This window comes from Vespula vulgaris, chromosome 25, assembly GCF_905475345.1.
Source record: "Vespula vulgaris chromosome 25, iyVesVulg1.1, whole genome shotgun sequence".
Lineage (NCBI taxonomy): Eukaryota > Metazoa > Arthropoda > Insecta > Hymenoptera > Vespidae > Vespula > Vespula vulgaris.
In genome coordinates, this window is record NC_066610.1 from 51,342 (window position 1) to 77,856 (window position 26,515).

The 26,515-nt window shown below is 30.4% G+C and overlaps 1 protein-coding gene and 1 pseudogene across 7 annotated transcripts; both read right to left on the reverse strand.

Moving 5' to 3' along the window:
• Positions 1-4,187: 4,187 nt before the first annotated feature.
• LOC127072454 (odorant receptor 13a-like) lies at positions 4,188-26,315 on the reverse strand. Of its 7 annotated transcripts, XM_051012894.1 has the most exons (9): positions 25,944-26,315; positions 25,739-25,863; positions 10,288-10,735; positions 9,182-9,467; positions 8,268-8,367; positions 8,089-8,199; positions 7,825-7,980; positions 7,124-7,302; positions 4,188-4,677 (listed from the first exon to the last, which is right to left on the reverse strand). In XM_051012894.1, the coding sequence occupies exons 3-8, from the start codon at positions 10,712-10,714 to the stop codon at positions 7,252-7,254; spliced, it is 1,131 nt and encodes a 376-aa protein (XP_050868851.1). In that variant the 5' UTR covers positions 10,715-10,735; positions 25,739-25,863; positions 25,944-26,315; the 3' UTR covers positions 4,188-4,677; positions 7,124-7,251. The 7 variants fall into 7 exon arrangements, with proteins under 7 accessions (XP_050868851.1, XP_050868853.1, XP_050868850.1 ...); XM_051012896.1 differs by lacking the exons at positions 25,739-25,863; positions 25,944-26,315 and adding an exon at positions 12,906-15,481 and having other exon boundaries at positions 8,316-8,367; XM_051012893.1 differs by lacking the exons at positions 25,739-25,863; positions 25,944-26,315 and adding an exon at positions 12,906-15,481.
• LOC127072410 (uncharacterized) lies at positions 17,457-19,596 on the reverse strand (annotated as a pseudogene).
• Positions 26,316-26,515: the final 200 nt, after the last annotated feature.

Sequence of the window (26,515 nt, forward strand, 5' to 3'; positions counted from 1 at the left end):
TACGTAAGTATATAAAATAAATATAATAAATTTATATTAAAATAATGTAATAATGAATATACATATATATATATATATATATATATATATATATATATATATATCGGGTCCATATTGTTACCAGGATAGAGGACAACACATGATATTATTTTTTTAATGGTATTGATATTGCTTTCCTCTTCCAGACACTTTTTAACTACTAAAAATACTTATACAATTATATGTGTGTATGTGTGTGTATAGTATTAACTATATTTATTTTATTTGCTCTGTATTACTCCATTGCTTCTATGTATTCTTAAACATATTTATTTTATTTATTAATTTGTTCATTTATTCATTTTATATACTTACGTATATTATTATTATACTACTGTATACATATATAATCACATATATTTTTTATTATATTTATTTATTATTATTTTCTTATTACATTTTTTTGATATTACTTTTTTAAAACATTACATATATATAATATATATATATAATATATATATAATATATATATGTGCATAAACAAATTAATGTACCTATATATGCATATATTTTCACAAATATATATTATATTATGTCCCCAAAAAATTTGATCTCGTATTTCAGAATTTTAGGACATCAGGACTTCAGAAGCTTATCTCGATACAATCTTTTTCTTTTTTTTTTTTCGTTCTTTTTATAATTCTATTTAACCTATCATGGCGTTTTGTCTCTCTATCCGGCGAAAATAATTGATAATTATAATTATAAACTTGTAAACATGTAAAATATATTTTACAAGGTCTGTATTTTGGTGAATCATTTTATCACTAGGAAATGTATAACATCACAAGAGGAGATTAAACTAATGCAAATATTCATATGGCGATCGGCGAAGCAAACACAACTTACTGGCAAGTTCTGCTCGTTCTCATTAATGACAAGTGTGAATAGAAATTAATTATTTTTCTCATTCTTCCTTTCCTTTTTTTATTCTTCCTTTGCCATTTCTTTTTATATATAAATTTTTATACAATATTTTTATATATAATTTTTATATACATATTTTTATATAATCCTTTGAATCATCATTATTATCCCTTATTCACATGTTCCCTTACGCTTTTAGGTTCGGAAGACATCAATGATGAATGTACTTGGAACATTTATGTAAAAAAAGAAAACGAGAAAAAATGTACTAGAAAGAAAAAAAAACAAAATGCAGTACAGTATTTTAAGCCTTACATTAAAAAAAAAAGTATCTTATCGAAAAAATGAAATTAATTAAATAGCCAACGTTACGTTTCTTTACTTTACATTTCTAATTAAAAAAGAACAACAAAAACACTATTATTAATCTAAACGATAACGTTATAAAAATTTTAATGTTTTAATCTCATAGTCTCGTACAATGTATGTCCATGCGAACGATAAAAAACGAACTGAAAGCGAAAAAAAATTGACAAAATAAAGAAAAATAACAAGAGAACAAAAATAACAGAAAAAGAAACGAGCAAAAAAATGTATTTTATATGGATTAGAATAACCCCTTCGAAGTTTTCGGCAGAAAAGTAAAATGTTAATAATTTGTTGTAATCGAAAAAACGTCTTCAAACAAAAATTTGTTTAATTTTAAATCTAAAATAACGTGACTAAAAAATGTCTTGAATTAACTAAAACCGACTTTCTCGACTTTTAGTATTGACAATAAAACAAACAAAATATAAAAAAAGAATATTTTTATACATACAAAATTATACTAAATATATATTAATTAAGACAAAACTATATTTATTCCATTTTGAATATTAAAATATGGCCTCATTTAAAACGTTTTTGGATTATTAGTTTCAGATAATTCTACAAAATTTTGCTTACAATCTCATTAATAAAAACCTATATCATTAAATATAATCTTATTGGAGAACAAACTTATATAATTTCTTTCTAACAAAATTCTAACGAGTTTTTAAGAAAGGAAGAAAATATTACAAAAAATTTATATCTTAAAAATATACCCAAAAAATTAGCGTCTCATAATTTATAGGTAATTGAACCTCTTGAAATGAAAACAAAAGGTTTTCCTTCAGTAGACGTTTTAATTAGAGAAGAGAACATTTTTCCTTTATGTTATATTTTATATTCAAAATAAATCAATTTTTTATATATTTTATATAGATATACATTACATGTATACTTTTCTTATCACAAAATTAATTGTTATACATAATATTTTAATATAATTATATTTATTATTGTTTTTTTTATCTCTTTTTCTTTTTCTTCTTATTGTTATTATTATCGTTTGCATTACTATAATAATAATATTAATAAGTAATCATTTAATTACTGAATTCATTGAAAATTTAGATTTTTAACATTTTCTAAATATGAATTTTTAATTCATTGTGTAATTTTGTATGCGTACATATGTACCCGCTATTCCAAATAAAATTTTATATATTATATAAATCACAAATTATAATTTTTGTAATCATAATTATGTGAAAAACATATTGAGAGATATTCTAAAGAAATAAAAATCTTTTTTTTTTTTTTTGATATTGAAATACTTGTTGAAGATTAGAGACTGCAATATATATATATCCGTACATGTGAATATATATAACACACACACACACACACCTTATATACTAAGATATACAAATTTCAATTTCCGAGATAATATTTTGTCAAATTTAATCAAGATTTGTTGGGATTGAAATTTTACATACGTCCTCTGTAATTTCCGAAGTTTCGTAAAAAAAAAAAAATTTCTCATTATTTTCACAAACTACCAACAGTAAACAACAATATTTTTAAGTGTAATTTCGGTTATCATCATTCAATGTTGTATATAAGTCGCATTTTGAACCAGTATTTCATTTTTAATACCGAACGCAACCCGAAAATGTCCAAAGCAGTTGTCGCTAGAATATATAGATAAGTTAAGAACATCCGTTAGAAAGTGATTGAAACGTTACGAAGAAACAAAATGCAAGTCGATGATTAACCGAATCGTCCCATCTAAGCAAATTTGCAAATGCTTGTAATTTTTTACGCGTGCTACGACTGTCGACAAAAAATGTTGAAAATTTATCAAAAAAAAAAAAAAAAAAAACTCTATCATCGGTATCCGCTAAAAACGTTGATTGTTTTTTTTTTTTTTTTAAGAAAAATGAAGATTGCATCTTACAGGAGGACAACGAACCGAAAAATCAGGAACCGTATTTATATTATCCGGAAAGTGAAATTTGAATCGTCGACCGATTGTAATGGCCGTTGTAGTCGTCCGACGCTAATTCACATCGAAAAAATGTCTGGACGTATATAAAGCAAAGACTTCGTGGGAGACGAGTACTCCAACTGTGAAGCAATTAATTCGACAGATCGTTGGATTTGGAGGTCCTTGCCACACGAATTATACTGTCAACTTGGTACAAAATATACTTCGATGATCACAATCGATTATCGACGCTATTGTCGACTATTGATGCAAATTCCAATTCAATGTGAAGCAAAAAGATTGCACGTATGTATTATTTAAATTTTATTATTGCAATTTTTTTTATTAATTAAGCTAAACAGTTATTATTCACGATTAATTATATAAAAGTTTCTGTAATTGTTCGTAAGAATGATAAGTACGTCATTGATGTATTCGTTATCTGCAAAATTTATAAAAATATAATATTTAATTAATCGTATAATATGAAATATAAAATTAATCGTTTGATCATCGAAATTTTTAAACGATCGAAAATATTCAAAATTAAAATTGGAACTAATAAATAAAAATTATCAACGAAATATAATATTTCTTTGTAAAAATAAAACAAACAAGAAGTACAATAATACGTAGAAAAAAATATTAATAGAAACAATTCACGTCTATAAATGACGTAGTTATAATCTAAATAATCTAATAAATAAAAGCGTTTAATAGCAAATAGATAAATATAACAAATTTTAAAAAAAAAATTATCGTGAGAGAATAACGAAAGTTAAATCAAAGAAAAAAAACAATTAACGAGATGTCAATTAAAAAGATAAGATCTTAAAAATAAAAAAAAAAATCTTATGTCTTACAGACGATAGACAAAAAGAAAAGAGAAAAATAAGAAACAGAAGCATTAATAATGATGGTAAAAATGCTTAAGACTCGCTGTGTACATACGTATATATGATTATATATAATGCAAATACTTTTTCCTTGTTCATTTTATATCATATTGATAGAAACGTATGAAAATGTTTAATTAATTTATTAATATGATCGAAACTATTAGTATATTCGGTAAGACTGATCTACAATAATATAAAAGAAATAAGATTGTCGATCATGGCAATAAAATGACGATGAAAATGACTATAAAAAATTTTGTTATATTTAAAAAAAATTAATCTCTTCGTCATTTTTATAATTATCAGTTGTGTACTCAGCTTTGGTTTCGATCAGAAATGTTGACAATGAACGATGCTTTATTATAACACTGATATGTTCTTCATTACATTCACTATAATGTAACAAAAATTTTTTATGTGATTGATAAAATTAAAAAATGCAAGAATATTGTATACACAGCCATAAAGTAAGAACGCAAACGTCACCGATTCGTAAATTTCCAAAGTAAGTAGTCCAAATCCCTATAAGGCCGAGCAATCGTTTACTCCCTTTTGTCGCTTTTACGAATTTGGTACCTGAAAGAAATAATAAAAAATTATCTTCGATCGTATGCTATGAGTACAATGGAAAGAAAAAAATCATGTCTGATGTGTCACACTTTATTTCAACCTTTTATCGACATTTTCCTTTTTCTACTTTCTCGTAAATCGAATGAAATAATTAATAAAGAAGAAACGTAAAAAAAGGAGATAATAATCAACAGTTTCCTGGAATGCCACTGTAGCAACGAGCAATTAAAAAGAATCCAAGAAGAAAATTATGATTATTGGAAATCGTAATGATCTTTAAAGAAAAGCGAATACAAAATGAAAAAAAAAAGAATAAAAGATGATTCAAATTCCGACATAAAAAAAAATATCGATATTCTATAGAAATATCAAAAGTTAGGAAAAAGCAAAAAAAAAGGAAAGAAAAAATTTGGATTTTTTTGAAACCATGTCAATGGCTTTTCCTTTCAGAAGAATCCAAACAAATTCACTCAGTATGATTATTGTTACAAAACGTCATATTCGTTAAATGAACTGACAAGTATTTATGAAATAAAAATAAATAAATATATAAAACGATGTTATAACCGTACTTTGATTTCTTCCATTTTGCACCTTTGAAATTTACCGATGGACTATTCGTCGAAAATTGAATGGTTCAATAGTTCACGCGACTAACGAAAAAAAAAGAAGAAAATAGAAAGATGAAAGAAGACAATACGAGAGTTTTTAAGTCCGTTTCGATCATTATCGAAGGTACGGACAAAAAAAGGAAATGAGAAGGGTTGAATCGTTACCGAACGCAGTCGATTCAAAAATAATTGATGAACGGTTGACGTTGATCATCTAGGTAGAATATACTTTGTCATCAATTTTTTTTTCTGATCCTATATCCGTCGAAAGTTTTTACGTATCGCCCTTGTCAATATTTCTTCTCAAGCAAAAGAAAAAGTAACAAGAGAAAAGAAAAAAAAAAAAATAACGGCGACACTTTTACTGCGAACTATAAAATAAAGGTGTATTCAAAATGGTTGAATTAATGACTTCTACGGATCTCCTTGTTGTTATTTCTCTTCTTAGCAGTTGTTAGAAAGTGTACAAACCAATACGAACGCTTTCTTAACGGCAAATATTAGTTTGTATTTATTTATTATTGTGCACATTATCAAAATATAAGTTTATAATTGCACATTTCGAAATGATTGTCTCTAATTTATAATGCGAAAAGAACGTTTAAAAGTTTAAACATTTAAATTGTTGACATCAATCCGTTTTATGAATAAGATAAACCACGATGATTTTTTTTTAATATTTTGATTTTTATTGAGTAATTATTTTTTTAAAGAATTTACAAGAAGTTATAATCTAAACTGTTAAAACATTATTAACAAATTCTCAATTTTTTTTATAGAAGTAGAGGATAATTTTTATTTCTTTTTTTTAATGCAATTGTGATTGTCTATTATGTATCACTTTAAGTGAGTAAAGTAAATGAAAAACAAATTTTTGCAAACAGTAATATTTTTTTTCTTTATTTTATTACTTACACACAGTGATAAATTGTAAAAAGATTCTTTTAAACAAGCGGTGTGACTTTTAATCGATTCTATTATTTCTAAAAATAAAAACTATACTAGATTCAAACAATTAAATGACGTTATAAAGAAATATGTGTTAAATATAATCTTTTCTTATAATTTTTACTTGTCAAAAGATTAGATTATTACAAAAAATCAAACGATTAGTTTGGGAAAAAAACATCCTAAGCTTTTGCGAATTTCCGAAATAAAGCATTAATTCTTTTTTTAATTATTTTTAACAGTGCAGTTGTAATTCAATGTTTATAGAACTTATAAAATGTTGCAAATGAACGCATCTGTCTCTGGATGTCCACATTGAAGATTTATTTCAAATAGCAAAATCAATTAAATTGATAGTATTAAAAGCAATATTAAAGCTTAACAAGTCGTATAACGTAGAAATCAAATAAAATTTCTCTAAATCGTCAGACTATTAGTAACAATTTACACACATTGTATATTAACGATAAAGGATTTTAAAAAACATTATAAAAAGATATAAATAGATAAAAAAAAGATATAAAAAGATATTGGTCTGAAATTATGGAGGGTATCTCAAGTACAATATACTTGTAAAGTAATAGCCGCAAGTATAGCCATTTTTATAAAATATTCGTTAGAAATTCGAAATTTGTTATGTATTAGTATACAAGTTCTATGATATGTATATACAGTATTTGGTGAATCCCAGATTTTAATCATGTGTTGGTATATCAATATTAAAAAATATATATATAATTATATTATATATATTTTTTTGTTTTTATTTTATTAATATTTAAAAAAAAATTAAGGAAAAGAAAGATAATAAAATGAGAAGTCACTTGAACAGTGATAACTAGAGTCAAATATATTCATATAATTAACAAATATATCATCTATTATTATCTTACCGATACTTATCTATATAACGTGATTGTATGCACATCTATTACATGTAGTATGTTTTAAATTTTTATCAACATATCAGTTATGGTACTCCAGTAATAATTATTCCAGACTAATTAATTCAATATTTTGTTTACATAAATGTTCGTATTACTGATAAGTACGCCATCGATGTCTTGACTATCTGTAAAATTTATAAAAAGATGACAAATCATTTGAATATTGAAATGTTTGAACTATCGATTCAAAATAAAAATTCAGAAAACTAAAAATAAAAATAAAAAACCGATCGATGAGATATAATATTTCTTTGTAAAAATAAAACAAATAAATAATACAAATGATACATTGAAAAAATATTAACAGAAACATTTCAACCCTATAAATGATGAAAACTTAATAAATAAAAACAATTAATAAAAATAAAAAGAATAAATAAAAATAAAAACTTCTGAAAAAATTCATAATTTGTAAAATGCGAATGACACCTAAAAAATAAATGAAAAAGAACAATTAGTGCGTTTATTAAAATAAAATAATTATTAAAGTAAAATCTAAGAAAAGTAAGGAATTAACGGGAACAATTAAGAAATAGAAACTGAAAAATAAAGAAAAAAAAACATGAGTATGTATAAAGAAAAAAATACAAGTGACAAATAAAAAAAAAAGAAAAGAAGAAGAACAAATATTAACAATAACGACTCACATCGGTAAATGTGCACAAGGACACAACGCAAAACTTCGCACCCGTCAATTGCAGTGGTTTTCTAGCACGAACCATGCAAATGCAAATAGATTGTAAATTGATCGTCGACAACTCGTACCAGTTGCAATGATAAATCGCTTCGCACAAGTTCGTGCTCTGAATTACAGAAAGAGAACAAAAAAAAAAAGAAACAAAATCGTATCAATAAAAGATTGAATCAAATTACAGACTAAATTGCAATTTAATAAGAATTCGATTAATTACTTCCTCGATGAGACATTCACCGATGTAACAATAACCAAACAATGTGCACAACAAAAGGCAAACGTATATGAGGAATGTAAATATATAGATTTTTTCTAATTCCGCTAAACTCTAGAAAATTAGAAATAATTTATTAAATGATGTAAGGTGTAAATTTGCATAGAATAACATATACGTACGAAGAGCATTTGATAACTCGACGTACAAAGTAGAATTGTTGAACCTACCAAATGTAGAAAAATTACAACGTTAAAACTATCTTCTAATATATCTGCTAATCTGAAACAGAAACGAATAAAATAAATTATTTTTATATTTAATATTATATTTTAATTATTTAATTATAGTGACATTTTCGTTAGATCAAAAGGAAAAAAAAATTATTCCACTGTGAAGTGTTATTAATGCATTATGATGTTAAAAATGTATGAAACTCGCGTCATTTTTGTTTTTGCTAAGGAACGGCTATAAGGGTTAAAACCATCCCTACGAATTTTTCTACAGAAAAAATAACATGTTAATAATTCGTTGTAATCGAAAAAACGTATTAAAAATAAAAATTTGTATTATTTTAAATATAAAATAATGGGATTGAAAAGCAACTTGAAGGGTTAAGAGGATCATCTTTAATATTAATTTCTCGTAATAAAATGCGAATAGAAAATAAACTAATATAAAGAAAAATGTTTTTATATATACACTAAATTATACTAAACATATTTTAATTATGACCAAAATATGTTTGTTAAAAACAAAATCTTGAATGTTAAAACTAATATGCTGTTGTTGAAAACGTTTTTTACTTTCTAATAAGTCTGCGACGAAACACAACGATCTTCAAAAACTTTTCTTGCAATTAAATTGCTTACAATCACATTAATAAACTGTATTATTAAAAGCAATTCTACTTATGAACAAAACTATATAATTTTTTCACAACAAAATTGTAACAAACTTTTAAGAAAAAAGGAAAAGTTTCAAAAAATTCATATTTTACAAATACAATAAAAAAAAACCGCATCTCATAATTCATAGCGTTCTACGGATTTGAATCGTTTGAAATGTAAAGAAGATTTCGCTCAATAGACATTACCTTATCAAACGATAATGTCGAAGAATCATTTGACGAATTCGCCCCTGAGAACCATCGGTATATTTTAAAAGTTCCTTCACTCTACACTTCAATATAGCCAATTGACCGGTAAGATGAAAACCGGTACAAGCCAATAAACAATCAGTTCCGACGTAACCAGAAAGGATCAATGTTATGCCGAAAAATTGGTGTATGCAACCAAATGCATAACTTTTTGCATCGTAAGGCTTCACTAACGGCTTTATTTTATATGGTAATTTATATTCTATTGAAGAATTCGCCATAACTGCGTAGAAAAAGAATCATTATTAATGTTAATAATTTAACTTTTTTTTCATAATTATTTTCACAGATAATTGTTATTTTGTCGAATGCAAGAAAAGGACGAATATTTTTTTGTTTTCTATCTAAAATAAATTAATTTTTTATATATTTCGTATTATATTTGATATATATATTATTTATTATAAATTTAATTTTTATGGACAATTGTTTATCATTATTGTATTTACTAAAGTCTTTTTTTTATATTTTACATTCTTTCTATTATTGCATTATAATTATTATTATATGTTGTTGTTTGCATTTTTATAGTTATATATAATTATTAATTATATATAGCTTATATTTAATTGATTCATAATTTGGATTTCTGAAATATATTACATATGAATTTATATATTTATACTATGTATTCATACGTACATATGCATAATATATACCGGATGTTTAAAATAAAGCGTTACAAATTTCGTTTTGGGAATCTTAATGTTTTGAAAGAAATTGTTTAAACAACAAACATCGTTTAAATATCTCCAAAAATAGGAAACGAATAAAAAAATGTTTGAAAAAAGTTACTTTTAATTAACAAAGAATATGTTTCTATTATAAGAAATATAGATTTTTTTGGTTGAAAAAACAAAGTTATCCTTACAATGACTTTGAAATCTTTCACTAAATAAAAATCTTTCCGTTGCAATCAACTCTCGTTGGAAAAATTGATGAATACATATATTAGAATTTTGTCTATTAGTACGTTAAAAGGGAATCTAATATAACTTAAAAAATATAATATGTAATAAAAATATCAAAAATAATGTTATTACCCATAAGTATATTCGGTATAACAGATCTACAATAATGTAAAACAAGTACGAAGGTCATCCATGGGAACGTAATAGTGATAAATCTAGAGGCAATTTTGTTATATTTCATAAAAATTAGTCTCTCCTCTTTAGTTTTATAATTATCGACGGTATAATCGTTTTCTGTTTCTATCAAAAATCTTGACAAAGATTGACACTTCATTCGGCATATCACAAATTTCGTCAGTGTCATAAACATCAGCATGTTCTCCATAATGTTTGTCAGTACGTAATGGAAATCAGTGATGAAATCTGTTAAATCGAGAAATCCTAGAATACTGTAAAGACATCCGTAAAACAAAAATGGTAGGAACAGCGAATCCCGAACTTTCAATGGCCAAATTCCAGAATAACCAAGCAAACGTTTGCTCCACGTTATCGCTTTCATGGCATTGGTGAAATCTGTAACCTTAAAAAAAATAAAACGGCAATTAAATAGTATAATATAGAATTGGAGATTCAAAAGTATACTTGCGAGCCTGAAGTATACCTTTAAAATAATAGCATTCAATCGGCCAATGAATCGATACGCAATGTCGGAATTTTTAATACCAATGTGGGATCTAAAGTATCCAAATGATTTCAAAAATCAATTATTCCTTTTCGAGACTTTTCGAAACTAATGGTCTTCTTTTGAGTCGTCAAGAAAATTAAAAATTAAATTAAAGCAAATTTAATGATTTTCAAAATCATCTAGAAACCCTTTCGGCCGGCCCTGTGTTAAATATTCCGACATTATTTATCGACCATCTTAATAATTGTGATTTTTTAAAATCGTCTATGAACTTCTGGTCAAATCAGTGGCCATCATATATAAATAAGATCTTGTATAAATAATAAAAAAAATTAGATTAATTCCATCACCAAAGAAAATTTTCTATTTCTTGTATTTTATTAATCTTTTTTACTTTTACGTAAATATAATAAAATAAAACAATTCAAAAAGGAATATCTCTAAAAAATATTAAAATCAAAAAATGATGAGCCTAAAAATCAATAAGTAGATTAATGAGATGCGAGTAACGTATCATAAATTAAAAATAAATATAAAAAAATTTGTATAATGCAAATGATCAATGTTATCACTTTTATGGTATGGAAAACACTTTTTAAAATCATATTTTCATAATTAATAAACAATGAAAAAAAATAAACAAAGATTGAAATTTTTTTATATTTAATATTAAAAAGAACAGTTATAGAAATGAAAATAAATTTATTACAAATTCTTGTATTTCGCTATACAATCGATTATCTTATTTAGGAAGATGAAATATCATTCATAATAATCATTAAAAAAAAACCATTGTGACATCATCACAAGTAAAAATATTATTTTTGATAAGTTAGATCTTTTTCTACACGTCAATAAACTTACATATAGTAATATTCTTTTCTTCGTATGATAGATAAAAAGTGTACATACATACATACATACATACATATATATATATATATATATATATATATATATATAATGTCATGATAAAAAATTGTATGAGAATAAATGTTGAAAGATAAAAATATATCTATATAAACATATGCGTATATAAATATTAATAAAGCAGATTTTTTAACATTCAAAAATGAATACATTGACTGCAATAACACTTCCATATCTCATCCTAAAAACTACAGTAAAATTATAATAATTATAATAATTGTATTGTAATAACTAATTATTGTTGATCTGACGATTAAATAAAATTATACCCTTACTTTTGTAAAATTTCAATTACTCTTGTTGTAAAATATCAATTTCCCTTATCAATCCGTTAGTCGATTAAAAATGTAAAATTGTTGGAACAAAAACTGCACAAAATTACACAAAAAATAAAAGTATTGCAATAATAAAGCACACATTCATTTACGTTCTCATAAAATGTGATTTTTGTTAAATATGTTAATTAACTCTTGAATCATTAAACACTAATACACTAATCAATGATATTCAATATAATAATTTACATTTACATTAAAAAATTATAAAAATAAATATTTACTATTCTCACTTTCGTTATTATAATTTGGTAACAAAAAAAGAAAAATTGCTAATAACAATCATTAATGATTTAACAAAGCATTTTTTCTATTTATTTATATAATTAAAAAATTTGTTCATTCAACGTAACCACATATGAATTAAATAATTCGTACATCAATTAAATATAATCATACCATTACTTCACCGAGAAAATTATTAACAATCACATGAAATACCACTGTAACAATCAACTGGTCAAAAAATTTTCGAAACAAATTTACGATTTCTTGAAATCATGAAGATGATTAAAAAAATAAAAATTTTAAAAAGAAAAAAAACCAAATGGTAGTTCCGATTGCACCCTAAAAAAATTGTCGACGCTTTGTCGAGAGGTCAAACGTTGAAAAAATGTAATGAAAAAGAAGAAAACAAAAGATTTCGATTTTTTGAAACTGTCACAATGGCTTTTTCCTTCACGAAAATCCAAACAAATTAGCTTGAGATAATTATTATCACTGAACATCACACTTATCCAAAGAACCGACGACTATTTATGAAAAAAAAAAAAAATTATAAAACGACATTATCATCGTACTATTTTGGTTCCTTCCATATTGCTCCCTCGAAGGTCGCCAATGGACTGTTCGTCCGGGCACGAACTACTCCCGAAGAAAACTATGTACGAAAGGGGTTGAAATTGATTGGTTGAATAAATTATGCGATTAACGAAAAAAAAAAAAAAAGAGAAAATACGAGACCGTTTTTGAGTCCGTTTCGATCGGAGGAAGGTACGGACTAAAAAAAAAGATAATAAGGGGTTAGTTGTTAACTAACGAAATCGGCTAAGGAATAATTTTTTTTCGGACTCTATATCCTTCGAAAGTTTCTACATACCGTCCTCGTGAATATTTCTTGAGCAAAAAAAGGAAACGACGACACTCACTTTTAGTACGGAATAAAAAAGAAAGAAAATAAAAGGGTATCCAAGTTATTGAGTAGTTGTATTCTAGCTTTTCACAAGTCTCTTTTTTTTCTGTTTTCTTCAAACTGGTTATTATGTAGTGTCAAAAATTATGGTGGAGTATCGATGCTATTAAAATGGAATCGATGAACATCGTTGGAGTTGCCGCTGGAAATAACAAAAGTTGTTACTAAATTCGACTAAACATAGAAAGTTAAGCAAAAATATTTTCATGTGACGAAAATTATTACTCACATGAGGACTGGACTTACTGAAGTATGTATTTACCAAGGTGAAGTATTTTTATTATATGAAAGAACATAACTCAAAAATATTATGTTACTTTTATATAAATTTTACTTCTTCTTATTAAATTACGGTAAATATGCATAATCGATTAATAATTATTGATGACAAAAAACTGAGTGTTTAAATGTTTGTTTCTTACGTTACAATTAGCACGTTACACGTATAATTATATGCAATGTCAATAGTCGCATATTATATACCTCCCTATTTATTCTCAACTGTTTATAATTTATAAATCAATAACATATAATATACATTAGACGGGGTGTTTTTAAAAATATAAGCATAATTTCGATGATAAATTTAGTACGATAAAATAAGAACAAAAGTTCATAAGTACATATTCTCAATATGACTTTATTTCTGAACTATAGCAGTTTTTATGTGAAACCTGTTATTGAATAATTTTCATAGAAACTGTTCGAAGTGGTCACTCTCGACTTGAATATAGACTTCCAAACGTCGCATCATAGATCACTCGTTCAAAAGTATCAAATGTTTATTTTCAGCGACAATACTCTTGAATACAATATCGCAATTCTTCATTTACTGGTGCAATGTAAACCAAAGACTTTAGGTACCCTCATAAATAAAAATCGAATGAATTTAAATCATGTCATCTTACTGACCAATTAATTGATTCTCTACGACCAATCCATTTATTAGGAAATTCCTCATTTGAAAACTGTCTCGTTAGTCGATTAAAATGTAGTCATATATCATGCATAAACCACATACGTTTGATGACATCAAGCAATACATCTTCCAATAGTTCATGTAAATTTTTCCTTAAAAATGAATTGATTCGCCAGTTAATGTCTCATTCAAAAAACTGGTCCGATCAAATGATGAGTAATTATTCTTAACAAGAGAATCATACTAATTACTGAAAGAAAAAAACGGCTATAATTCGAAAACGAGATCATATCGGTCATATGTATGTATAAACTTTTTTTCTTATTTTAGCATATTGAATCGATCTTTGAAATTATGTCCATATTTTCAGAAACGTCTTGTATATCTCTGTGTAATAAAAATTATTAAGATTATTTACTAGGAATGAATGTAATTCAATTCGAATGACGTATAGGTACGGAGAATATCTAATAATTACATATCTAATATACAAAATTGCATTGTTGTTTCGAATAATTGTTGACTAATAACGATGTTAAAACTATCCTGTAATATGATACAAAGAAGATAAATGATTTTTTATAACGACATCTTCCTCGTACAAAAAACAAATTTGTTCTAGTGTGAAGTAGTATTATTGCCTACTAATCTTAAAAATTATGATCTTATTAAATGATAATGTCGAAAAAATTTTTTACATTCCCTGTCGTGAATTATAAATATCATTTAAAGCATTCATCATTCTAAACTTAAATATTGCTAATTGCCTTGTAAACTGAAAACTGTTAGAAGTTACTAAACAATCAGTTCCGACGTATCCAGAAATTATCATTATTGTACGTAAGAATTCGTCCATGCAATCAAAAGCATAACATTTTTCATCGTAGGGCTTCACTAACAATTTTAATTTATAAAGCAATTTATATTCCATCGAGAAATTCAATAAAATTATGTTATTATTTTCACCCTACATTTAATGTTTAATCGCAAGTAATAAAAAGAAAATAGTGTAAAAAAGAAAAAAGAATAGTGTCTGTGTGCGCGCGCGCATGCATGTGTGTGTTACCTGGATACTTAGTAAATTAGCATATGGTACTAATAATAATTATTATACTTAAATAGTAGTAATAAATACTAATAATAATTATTTTTATTAGTATCTCTTACTAACTAATTTGTTAGTATCAGCCGGTAATACATAATTATCTATTGATCCACGGTAAGATAAAACTTGTATTAATAATTCTATTAATAACTCCTAAAATAAGGTAGAAATCTATACCGCCGGTAATATCGCCTAATGGTAATGTAGACAACTATAAATTAATATTTGACGGTAAAAGATAGTATTGAAATTTAATAAATTCAAATCCTAACATTATTTTTATATATAAAAAACCATATATATATATATATTTCTTTTTAAAATCATATACTGCCATTGAATATACCTGTATGTATGAGAAATATTCTATAATGAATCACTTTTCATGAAACCAGAAACGCAGATCAACGATCACACTGCGTTGGAAAGCACCAGTTCTCGTCTTATCACTGAAATCAAGCAACTCACTTGGGAACCCACTTGGTTCCCGAATGGTCACCCATCCAAGTACTATGCGTTGTTGACACTTTTTTTGTTGTTTTTTAATTTTTTATATTAACAACGAAAACTACGATCAAATACTATGAATCATTATACGTCACTTGTTACTCGTCTGTATCGCGCGTCTGGGTTGCCTATTTTGTTACAGGCAATCTTACTTTCTCACAAAGCGATCTACTGCGGATTTATGACAGTATAATGCGAAGTATAGATCCTCTCATTTCGCTGTTTACGTCTATATAAACAGGTCCTTCACTATATACATTTTAATTCTGGTGACGATTGCGTCCGATCGACTATGACTCCGAGACAGTTTACAAAAAATTAATCAAACGTAAATAATATTGAGCATATAACAACCTCTTCGTCTCGCCGCAACATTTTGTTATACATTATCCCAGCTAAGATTAGAGTTCTTCAATTTTTTCTAACGTTTTTAAAGAAAGAAAGACGTGCCTGGTCAATTGAAATAATTTTCATCAGAGATCTATTTTTCTTTTTTTTTAATTGTTCTTTGTCGCTTATATCGCTTAATAATTTAATTTCTATTGACATATAATGAATATGAAACGAACAGAGCAAATCCAGCAATTTCATTTTCCACAGTTTAGAGAAACAGATCACGACTGTCAAGAGTCATCGAATAGTAGTCGTACATAAAATAGCGATGCTGAGCTAGAAATAATGTCAGATTCGCTATCAGACGAAGTCGATATGTCAGATTCCATAGGAGATATGTCGTTCCAGAAGATCAAGTAATATCTTGAGTTAAAACCGTACAATTGTATGTAAAAACATTCCTTTGGGTAAACCGAAAGTTTAATGACTTTTGATTTTTCTTATGGAACTAATAAGTTCATAATTAACCAGATTGATTTCATGTGAAAAAGTAAACTTTAGAAAAAATGATTAATACTTTTGTTTATAACTTTTATTCAATCATAATAATAATTGACGATGAATACTTGATATTTCATCAAATGTTAATCCTAATTAAAAGAAATAACTTTTATCTGAAACTTTATTTTCTATCTCTTACGGTTTGTTAGTTACAATATAAAATCGGGAAATAGACGAATTTTCAATGATCGATTTTATCCCCTTGAAATTTTGGAGCGACAAAATAAAATTGCAGAATACATATCTATGTACGCTCTACATATATCTCGAAAGTTTCATACTGTTCTCAATTTGCGAATTTGGGATCTTCTCTTCAATAATTATCTGTGTGGCTATAGCGTGTGGTTGGTCAGCTGCGCATTGGTGCGCTTAAACGCGATCGAGGAATTCATTTTCCGCGGCACAATCGACAAATTCTTTCGTCCAATTTCACCGCCAATCAATTCCACTCTCTCTGATACCAAGCCAATCGAGCCGAGGACGAGAGAATCGACCTATCCTGTAGTGAATATATTCAATCCACCAATAAAAAAAGTGGATTCCAGCGTTGAGTCCCCGTCATCCAATGCTCATACCGAACAGAGGTAAATCGCAACATTTCATTTGTCGAAAGTAATGAATATCATTTGATTAGTTGCGTACTCCGTCTGGCATACCATTGAGTGCCAGCCCCGTGCCATAGAACTATGATTAACAAATGATTAGCAGACAATTAACAAAAAGGGCACACAAAAGGGCACATTAATCTCACGTAACAGAAACTTCTAAAGGAGAATTATTTTCCTGAGACCTAACATGCTGTTTCGTCTCACCTAAGCACAGGTCTCGAGAGAAATTAAATTCCTTCGAGGAGCTCCTAGAGCGTGAGATTTTGTGCCCTTTCGGCCTTACCCTGCTGAATGCAATTTAATGGCACAGAACTGGCATCTAACAGGATGTCAAACGGGATGTATAAGCCGATTGATTGGCACTTATCTTCATTTCCACGAATGGCTATGCTGGAATTTTCCGATTTCGAAGTATTTCGGAATACGGGGATCGATCGAGGGCGAACTTGTCGTTGAAATCCATCTCCTGATTGATGCAATCGGTGTAATTGATACCGGATGGATCGATTCTCCGTGTTTTCAGTTCGATTGGCTCGCTTCCCAAAACGTCGTGGTGATTGGAAAAGAAATTATACGTGGGAGTTTGTCGACTATGCGTAGAACAATATTCTTACGTTAAATAATTTGTAAGCAAACGAATCAAATCTTCATTTAAGATTCGTTTGGAATAACTGAAACAATTCCATCGTTTCCGTTAGATGCAATCGGGATTATTAACTCAGGCTGATTCGACAATACCGAATTTATTCAAAAGTAATCTTTATTCAAAAATAATCTAAGGAACATTCAAAAAAATAATCGAAGGAATAGTCATAGTAATAATCGATTAACAGTTGAGTAATCGAAACTTAATAGTCTAACAATGATCTAAGAAAGATAATCGAAGATAAAATCTAAGAAAATAATCGAATAGTAATTGATAGTTATCAGCAATAATAATCGATAAAACGGCATGTGCAGCCGGTTTTATAGAGAACATTGACAAATTAGCGAGGGGTGGATTGCCGCTGCGGTATCATCACGATTCTACCCTAGGCTTACGGCGGAAATGACCAATAAAATCGCACTTGTTGCTACCGCTAGCTGCAGATACGTGAAATATTGCATGCTGGTAGTGGGGGATAGGTTTCCGTGGATTTGTGCTCATTTCATACTAGTGCCCATGCCTTATACCCCACCCCTCATACATCTAGATTTAGTTTACTCTAGCTTACTTACATCTAGACTCACATCGCTCTTTATTTACAATATTATTAACATGTATCTATCAATAAAGATATGTGAGTCATTATGATTTTATTTAAGGTAGATTCCCATTCTAATTCTAACTTATCCCAGTATACAAAAATAAAATGTCGCTTATTCATAACAATATTTGAAAAATTTTGGAGCCGTAATTTATAGTTTTATTTTATAGTTTCGGGTTGGCGTAGGACGTAACACTTCCTTCCTCATTTGAAAATGTACATACGTAGTCTCAGTTTTATCTGAATTTTCTGTTGCTTCTCCCTATTCTTCGTGTGTTACCTTATGAATCCGAGGTATCTTTGTCTCCTTTTGCCTCTTTCAGTTTTCTGGCTAGATGAATTAAAAAATGTGTGAGTAAGTCCTATAAAACTCCTATTATGTGGAGGTTCCATTCATAAATGCCATGTAATGTTTATGAATCGAAAAATGATGAACGTCGCGGGTATGCCTGTACTTGCTGATTCGAAAGTAACGAACGCTCCTCTGTGCTTGCGGCAATCTTATCTAATGAGTCTTCGTCTATGAGGTTACACGGTGAGATTTTACTTGTCCACATCTACTTCCTGCTATTTCCTATGGCAAATGTGTCGAGGATGATGCGTTTTTCTATTGGTTCCATGATGCGCGATCGTAATTTGTTAAAGTCTTCATTTGAATAAGTTCTGTTCGTTCCCAGGTGTTCAGGAACGATGTACCCCTAACTGGGTTTAGTTAGAGATTGTATCTTTCGCGGGGTTATCGATTCCACGAGTTTCGGTGTTATTCGATATTATGTACTTTGTAAATTGTACATGTTGGGAAACAACTCGTTGCAATCCGTTGGTGAACCTTCCTTCAATATTATTCGTGTTTTTAGAGTTAAAAAGTACGACTTATTTTCGTATGTTCTAGGTAGTTCTCTGTAACAGTCTTCTATTTGCCGTATTTTTACTTCGATTGCAACTCATTTGATTAAAGGAATGACTTCCGATGCTACAATTGCCATATATCCTGGTTTTGTCGTTACTAAATAGGCCATTTCGTCTGAAGCAATAAATACTAACGAAAGCACGTTTTCTAGTACTTGCTGTTCTAGAATAAATTTTATGATATCTACGTATTGCGTAGTTAACTATGTTTTTATATATCGTTCTACGTATATAAATTTTTAACGTAAGCGAATATGTCTAGATTTTCTATGGAGGTTTTAGATCTGCTTTCTCTTTGAATGATTAGTGTGTCTGTTGTGACGTAGAATGTCTGAGAATTGTCCACAGAGAGCGAATTCGCTCGTACGAGTAAATATGAAGGTAACATCTTTGATGGTTATTATCTACCACGTGGAACCTTCCATCGGTACTGTAGGGATCAATTTTACCGCTGGTCCTTCGTAGAGAAATCGTACTCGTTAAAACCGCAATGTCGCTTGGTATAGCAGATCAATAGCTCTCATTATCATCCGTATCAATGCAATGCTCTTCATTTAAAACGCAGGTGATTTCGGATTTTAGTAGAATCTGATTATTCTGTGGTTTGGCGGCGGTATATCACAGTCGCGTAACGTAATTTTTACAGAGGCTTGAATGACTATGTCGTCCCAGGTGCCATATGAGTTGCTATATCGAGATCCTTTGCAGGTACCATTCGTGGAACAGTGCCACTAAGAGTAAGGATTCGTGTGTCCGTATTATTTTTCTTCAACCTCGATAGAAAGATGTTTGCCCCTAATGAAAGGCTTCCGTCGTGTGCAATTGTTGACATAGCTGATGATAGGTGACGGAATATAGATATTCCCTTCATCCGTATGCGATATAGAAATGTATGAGTGTCCTATTGATTTCTATATGGCATTGCACATCTTTACTTTACTGTAATCTGATGTTTGTAACAATTTGTATAAAAATTGTACTATTGATCGGCTGTAGGTTGGGTACTTCACATTCTACTACGTCCAATAAAGAAAAAGTTGATACGTTGAAAGAGATATAGGTACAGTCGAATCCAATTAACGCATTCGCCACGTTTCACAAGTAAGTAAAATTACAATCTTCATTTTCGCTTAATGGTTTTAATCTAAAAGTCGATAAGCGAATGATGTTCGGAGTTATATTCGCGTTACTTAAATCCTAACTTACTAACTAGCGGAATGATGGGAATCTTCCTTATCGATCGTCGCATGGAAAGGAGAACGAATAATGCGCCATGCTGCGCTTTACTTGAACCGTCTATCGGTCATATGATCTCCATGAGACGATTGTATCGGCGTTTGATTTATCTGACCTTAGACGATGCGCATGTACCATGTGGGTGCCTGAATTCATTTGAATCTTTACATTATTTTTTCTTAATACAGATATGATCTGATAAGATTCTAAGTATTCAGTATCGAATTTCCTTTAGGAGATATACACGATCTCCTGTCTAGATATCTACTAATCCTTTTCTTTTATCGTAATACTCTTTTGATCTTTCTTTCGCTTAGTTTAAATTATGTCTGGTGGCTTTTTGAGATTTGTTTAATTGCTCGTTAATTCTTTTAAATAATATGCATAAGTTTCAGTTCGTAAATTATTTATGAAAAAGACATTTAGCGTTCTGGCTAACTGACCAAAGATGGGCTGCTCATGTGGCATGTATTGCGTGCCTTAGTATACTCTAGCCAGTTGTTCCAATCGTTATTGTCAGATATAAAGTGTTTAAAAATTCCGTTAGTACATGATACGATTTCTCTGTCGACTCTTTCGATTGAAAATGATATGCACTTGTTTGATACTGATTTATTTTAAACTTTTTAGTTACGGCTTTCATTAATTCTGACAGAAAATTCGTGCTTTGATCGATTAAGACTCCTTTGGGTTCGCCAAAACGACAAATGACATGTTTTATAAAAGCGTCGGCTATCTCGCTCGAAGAAGCTTGTGGTAATTATATGGCTAATGAATATTTCGTTAAAAGATCTTGAATAGTTAGAATCTAATTGTTTCCCGTTACAGTAGTGGGCAAAGGACCTACGATGTCCATTGAGATTTTGTCGAACGCTTTCCCCGAAGTGTCGGTAATCATCATGCTGAATCCAGACACCCGCATAGTACACGCGCATTTTTAATCTCATAAGCTTTTTCCTCTGACAGTTTCGGCAGTTCTGTATATAATTTTGTTTTTAATCTCTATTTTTAATTTTGACCAGAAGAACTTCTCTCTTATTTCAATATATGTTTTAGTAATTCCTTTATGTCCGCATTATGAATCGCATAATTTTCGTGAATGATCCAAGTTCGTTCGATTTTCTTGGATATGATTATTTCATGTTTCAAAATTAAGATTTTTCTTTGACTGCCCGAGAAAATTGAACGAAGTTTGGATTTTACGTTGATCCCGAGTACGTCGTCCACTGGTTCTCTAGATATGGTTATTGTTTTCAATCATAATTTCAGAGTCGCGTCAAGAAGAGAATGCAAGACTTCGTCTAATATCTCTAACTGCATCAATGCCAATATTCTTTCCTTGACGGGTAGTGCTATAAAATGTTTTTCATTACGCTTTGTAACTTTTACTCTCCCGAGCGTAATTTCGGAAATCGGTAAATGGTAATTTACCGTTATCAGCTCATTCTTTCACTTCGATTTCTTCTCTCATTCATTCGCGTACATGATTACGCGATCTCGGATTTCGATGAGAGGGCTATCGATATGCGTGTAGTCGTTTTCACCGGACGAAATCTCATCTTCGTCGTCAATTCTGTTATTGTTCGCGTTTCCGATTGCACGTGCTTTAGTATCCTCGAAACTATTTGCGTTTACCTCTTCGATCCTATCTTGATCTTTTTTCAAGAGATTTTTCGAGATTTCAAGTATCTATCTCTAGTTATATACAGTTATCGCTCTGCTGATGCTGACTATCAAGAAATATTTGTTTATATGATTCTACCGAATTCCTCGATAAGGCGACCACGTTCACGCTACGCTTTCCTGTTTTGTAAATTATATACTGTACTCATATTTAACGAGTTTAGTCGCCAGCTAATTAATGCAGACGTGCGATCTTTCACGGAGTTTAACCAGGCGAAGAATTTATGATCGGTAACAAGACTAAAAAAAAGTATAAGTACAGTTCCGTATAAGTACAGCCTGAAATAGTTTAGTGTATATACGATGGTTAATAATTCTTTTTCTATCGTAGAATAGTTCTGTTCTGCTTGGTTTAGAAAACTTGAGGTGCATGCATGCTATTGCCTATTTCGCTTTGGCTAAGAATGCCTCCTATCGCGTAATTCGATGCGTCGGTCGTGACGACGAATGGTTTCGTGAACTCAGGGTATTGTAACAAAGGTTTCTGACACAAAAGATCTCTCAAATAGTTGAAGACCCTTTCCTATATATCTTCCCATTTGAAAGGCACGTCTTTCTTTAAAAGATTTGTAAGAGGTTTTACTCATAGACGAGAAGTTGGAGATAAATCGTCGATAGTAACCTGCGAGTCCTAAGAATTGTTTAACATTTTTGGAGATCCTGGGTCTTGGAAATTCTTTTACAGCTTTTATTTTTTCCAGCTTGGGTTTCACCTCCGTGGCGCTGATCAGATAAGCCACTTCTCTACGCAGAGGTTTGCATTTATCGAGTTGTAATTTTAAGCCTGCTTTCTCTAGCCTATCCGATAACTTCTTAAATTTGTTATGTGCTCGTCTAAAGAATTTGAGTAAATCAGTATATCGTCCGAATTTGGCTTTTTAGGAACGATTCATAACAAAGAAGTATGAAATAATATCAATGGTCGTATCACATCGTTTTTAATAAGGTCGTCGATCTGTTTGCTTGCTTCTTTTTTGTGGATCGGGGGAAATTGATACTGCTTTACTGATACTGGAATCGAATCGATATGAGTGAGTTTATCTCCCGGCTAATGAAACAAGTTTTGATCGTGCTTTTCGCTACTTTTTCTTCTTCGTTGTTTAACGCGTCCAATTTGATATATCGAAATACTTGTTCATATCGGCTTTCGGATGCCTCAGTAATCGTCTTACAGGGACGATTGATTTCGAAGGAGGAAAAGATGAAATTGCCGATCTCACCTAGGTTTAGATCTCGCCTTGTTTTGCTAACGATGAAAGTAGTGATCTGAAATTGATACGGTCGCGCTTCTATTATTTATTATAGGGAAGGTAATTTCGGCGTATCAGTGCGTATCAGATCCCCACTACAATCCTTTAGGCGAACATGTGCTAAAGAGATCGCAGTGGGAAAAATTCGTTGGATTTCGGCCACATGTGCGTCATGTCCTAGGGACGGCCACCAACTATTTCGAATTTTACTAACTGAACATTCGCTTGTCCGTTCGAATCAATAACGATGGCTTCGCCGGTGTAGATGCCGTTGCCTAAGTTTAGAACAGGAATGTAACCCGTTTTGACTTCGTTATTAATTATTTTTATTTTTGTGATCGCAGCTTCTTCCTGCGATAACTTTTTCTCTCGACACTACGAATGGCATTATGATTCTTTTCCGGGATACATTTTCCCCAAGAAATTAATTTTTGCTAAATCTCTGAAGAAATCTGCTCAGAGTATACCGCCATGAGGGATGGGGAAGGAGTTCGGGACTACGTGAAATTCTATGGGATATACGTAGATGTCGATAATACAAGAACTATAAGTCGTTATCGTTTCTCTGATGATACCGCTTAGTTTAATTCTGTTTATTTCGTTGCACGGCAAATGATCGTCGGCCCTATTGATTTGAAGAACGTTGGGTTCGAAACCCGTGTCTACTAAGAATGTTGTTTCTTGCTTTAAGTTCTTCGAAGCGATAACGACCGAAGAAGTGCTCGGATGTTTATTTAGGTGGATTGTACGGACGTCGACTGGACGTCTGTTGCTATTGGACGCTGTTGTTGGTTCGCCTCCGAAGTCGCGTCTTTCCTCGGAGGGATATTCGCGTTTCCCGAATTTTTATCCTGCCACAATTTTTTTCTACACTCTTCTATCGTATGACCCATATTCTTGCAATATCTACATTCCTTTCTCGGACCGTGTGAGTTGGACTGGAATCGATGTGGAGGAGCGGGAAGAGGGAAAGGATAATCCCTGCGAAGACTCTCTTCGCTTCGAATTTGCTGTTTCCGTTTACGCTTGTAACATTCGTCTTTATTGTGCCCTAATTTGTTGCAGTATGTGCACGATTTCGGTGCCGGATTTGAATTTATCGCACGCGTGTTTCTATTTTTGATTCCTGTTTCATCGCAGTTAGAGGTCGTCGGTCTGTCCCGGAAATCTTGCGGTTGCTGATATTCTTGGTATCGAAGTCTGTCTAATTCTATCTCCGCGTAGAATTTGCGTGCTTTGACGAAGGCGTCAAGAAGGTCCTCACACGTGTCAGGAGTTATCTTTAATCTGTATTCTAGCGGGAGGCCGTGACAGAAACTAATTAATATAAACTCATCGATTTCTTTTCGTTTTTCTTCCGTCAATTCGTGCGACTTGTATCGCTCTTCGTTACAGATTACTTGCCGAAGATCTTTTACTCTATCTATGAATTCTAAAATGTGTTCATCTTGATCCATATAGATACTACTTAGCTCGACTTTGTATTGCGTACATAGATTTTCCCATAATATATCGCAGAGCCTATCAATCGAGTATATATTGTAATCTTTTACGATCGAGTACACTTGCCCGCGTAATTTCTTGATGATCAACCGGGTTGCCGTTTCTTCCGCGTTAAAAAGGATTAATTCGCGAGCTCGTTTGCATGCTCGCGTGAATGTACCGATAGAGATATTGTAACCATCGTACTGAGGCACCATGTTGATCGCTTCCCGTATGGATATATTGTATGATTCGAACGAGTCGTAAAACGCGTCGTCCGTTTGGTGTCGCGTCGTAACAATTTCGCGTAACATCGTTTCTAATTTAGCGAGGTCGGGTTTAGCTGTGTCCGATCGTAATATTTCTTCGCGTTCACGAATAGTCCGTTCTCGTTCTTGTAGGAATAGCTCCTTTTGTCTGAGTCTGAAAGTAATATCCTCGATTTCCGCGTCGCTGCGCGTTTCTATTTTATCGGCTAGCTTGGGTTGGTTTTGATTCGTTCGGTCGCTTGACATTCTGTTGTATGTAGTCCAATAGCACGGGACTGGCACCTCTATCAGTATGTCAAACGGGGTGGACAAGTCGGTTAAATGGCACCTACCTTTTCTTCAATGAGTGGCTGCACTGCAATTTACTTCCGATTTCGTGTCTCTGATCACGAGGGTTGATTAGTGGTAAAACCTGTCGGGTAATCCACCTTTGGGTTGGAATCTATGGAAACTGAAACTGGACGGATCGACTTTCTCAATCTTTGGCTGTTAGCTTGATTCCGAAAGCGTCGTGATAATTGAAAAGCGATATTATACTTAAGATTTGTCGATTGCGCCGCGGAGAACGATATTCTTGATCGCGTTAACTTGATCGCGTATAAACGAATAAATTAAATCTTAATTTAGAATTCGTTTTGGAATAAACTGGAGGAATTCAATCGTTTCCGTTAGACACACCCGGGATTATTAACTTAGGCTGGTTTAACAACACTTCATTTATTTTAAAGTAACAATTTTAGTACAAAAGGTTTAGAAAAATGATTCAATAATCGAGGATAGTACTTTGATAATAAATTAGTAATAATCGAAGAGAACAATAAGCAATGATCCGACAAATAATAATTGAATAATGGACTGGTAATAATAATAAACGAATAATAATCCAAGAATAATAACCTAGAGAACTTATCTAAGAAAGTAACCTAAGAAAATAATCAAGAAGACGACCTCTGCAGTCGTTTATATAGAAAGCATTGATCAATCGGCGAAGGGTGGCTTGCTGCTGCGTTCTCATTGGTCCATAGTATCCCTGGCTTACGGCAGAGACGTCCAATAGAATCTCGTTCGATGCAGCGTCGCGTTACCACTGGCTATAGATGCGAGAAGTG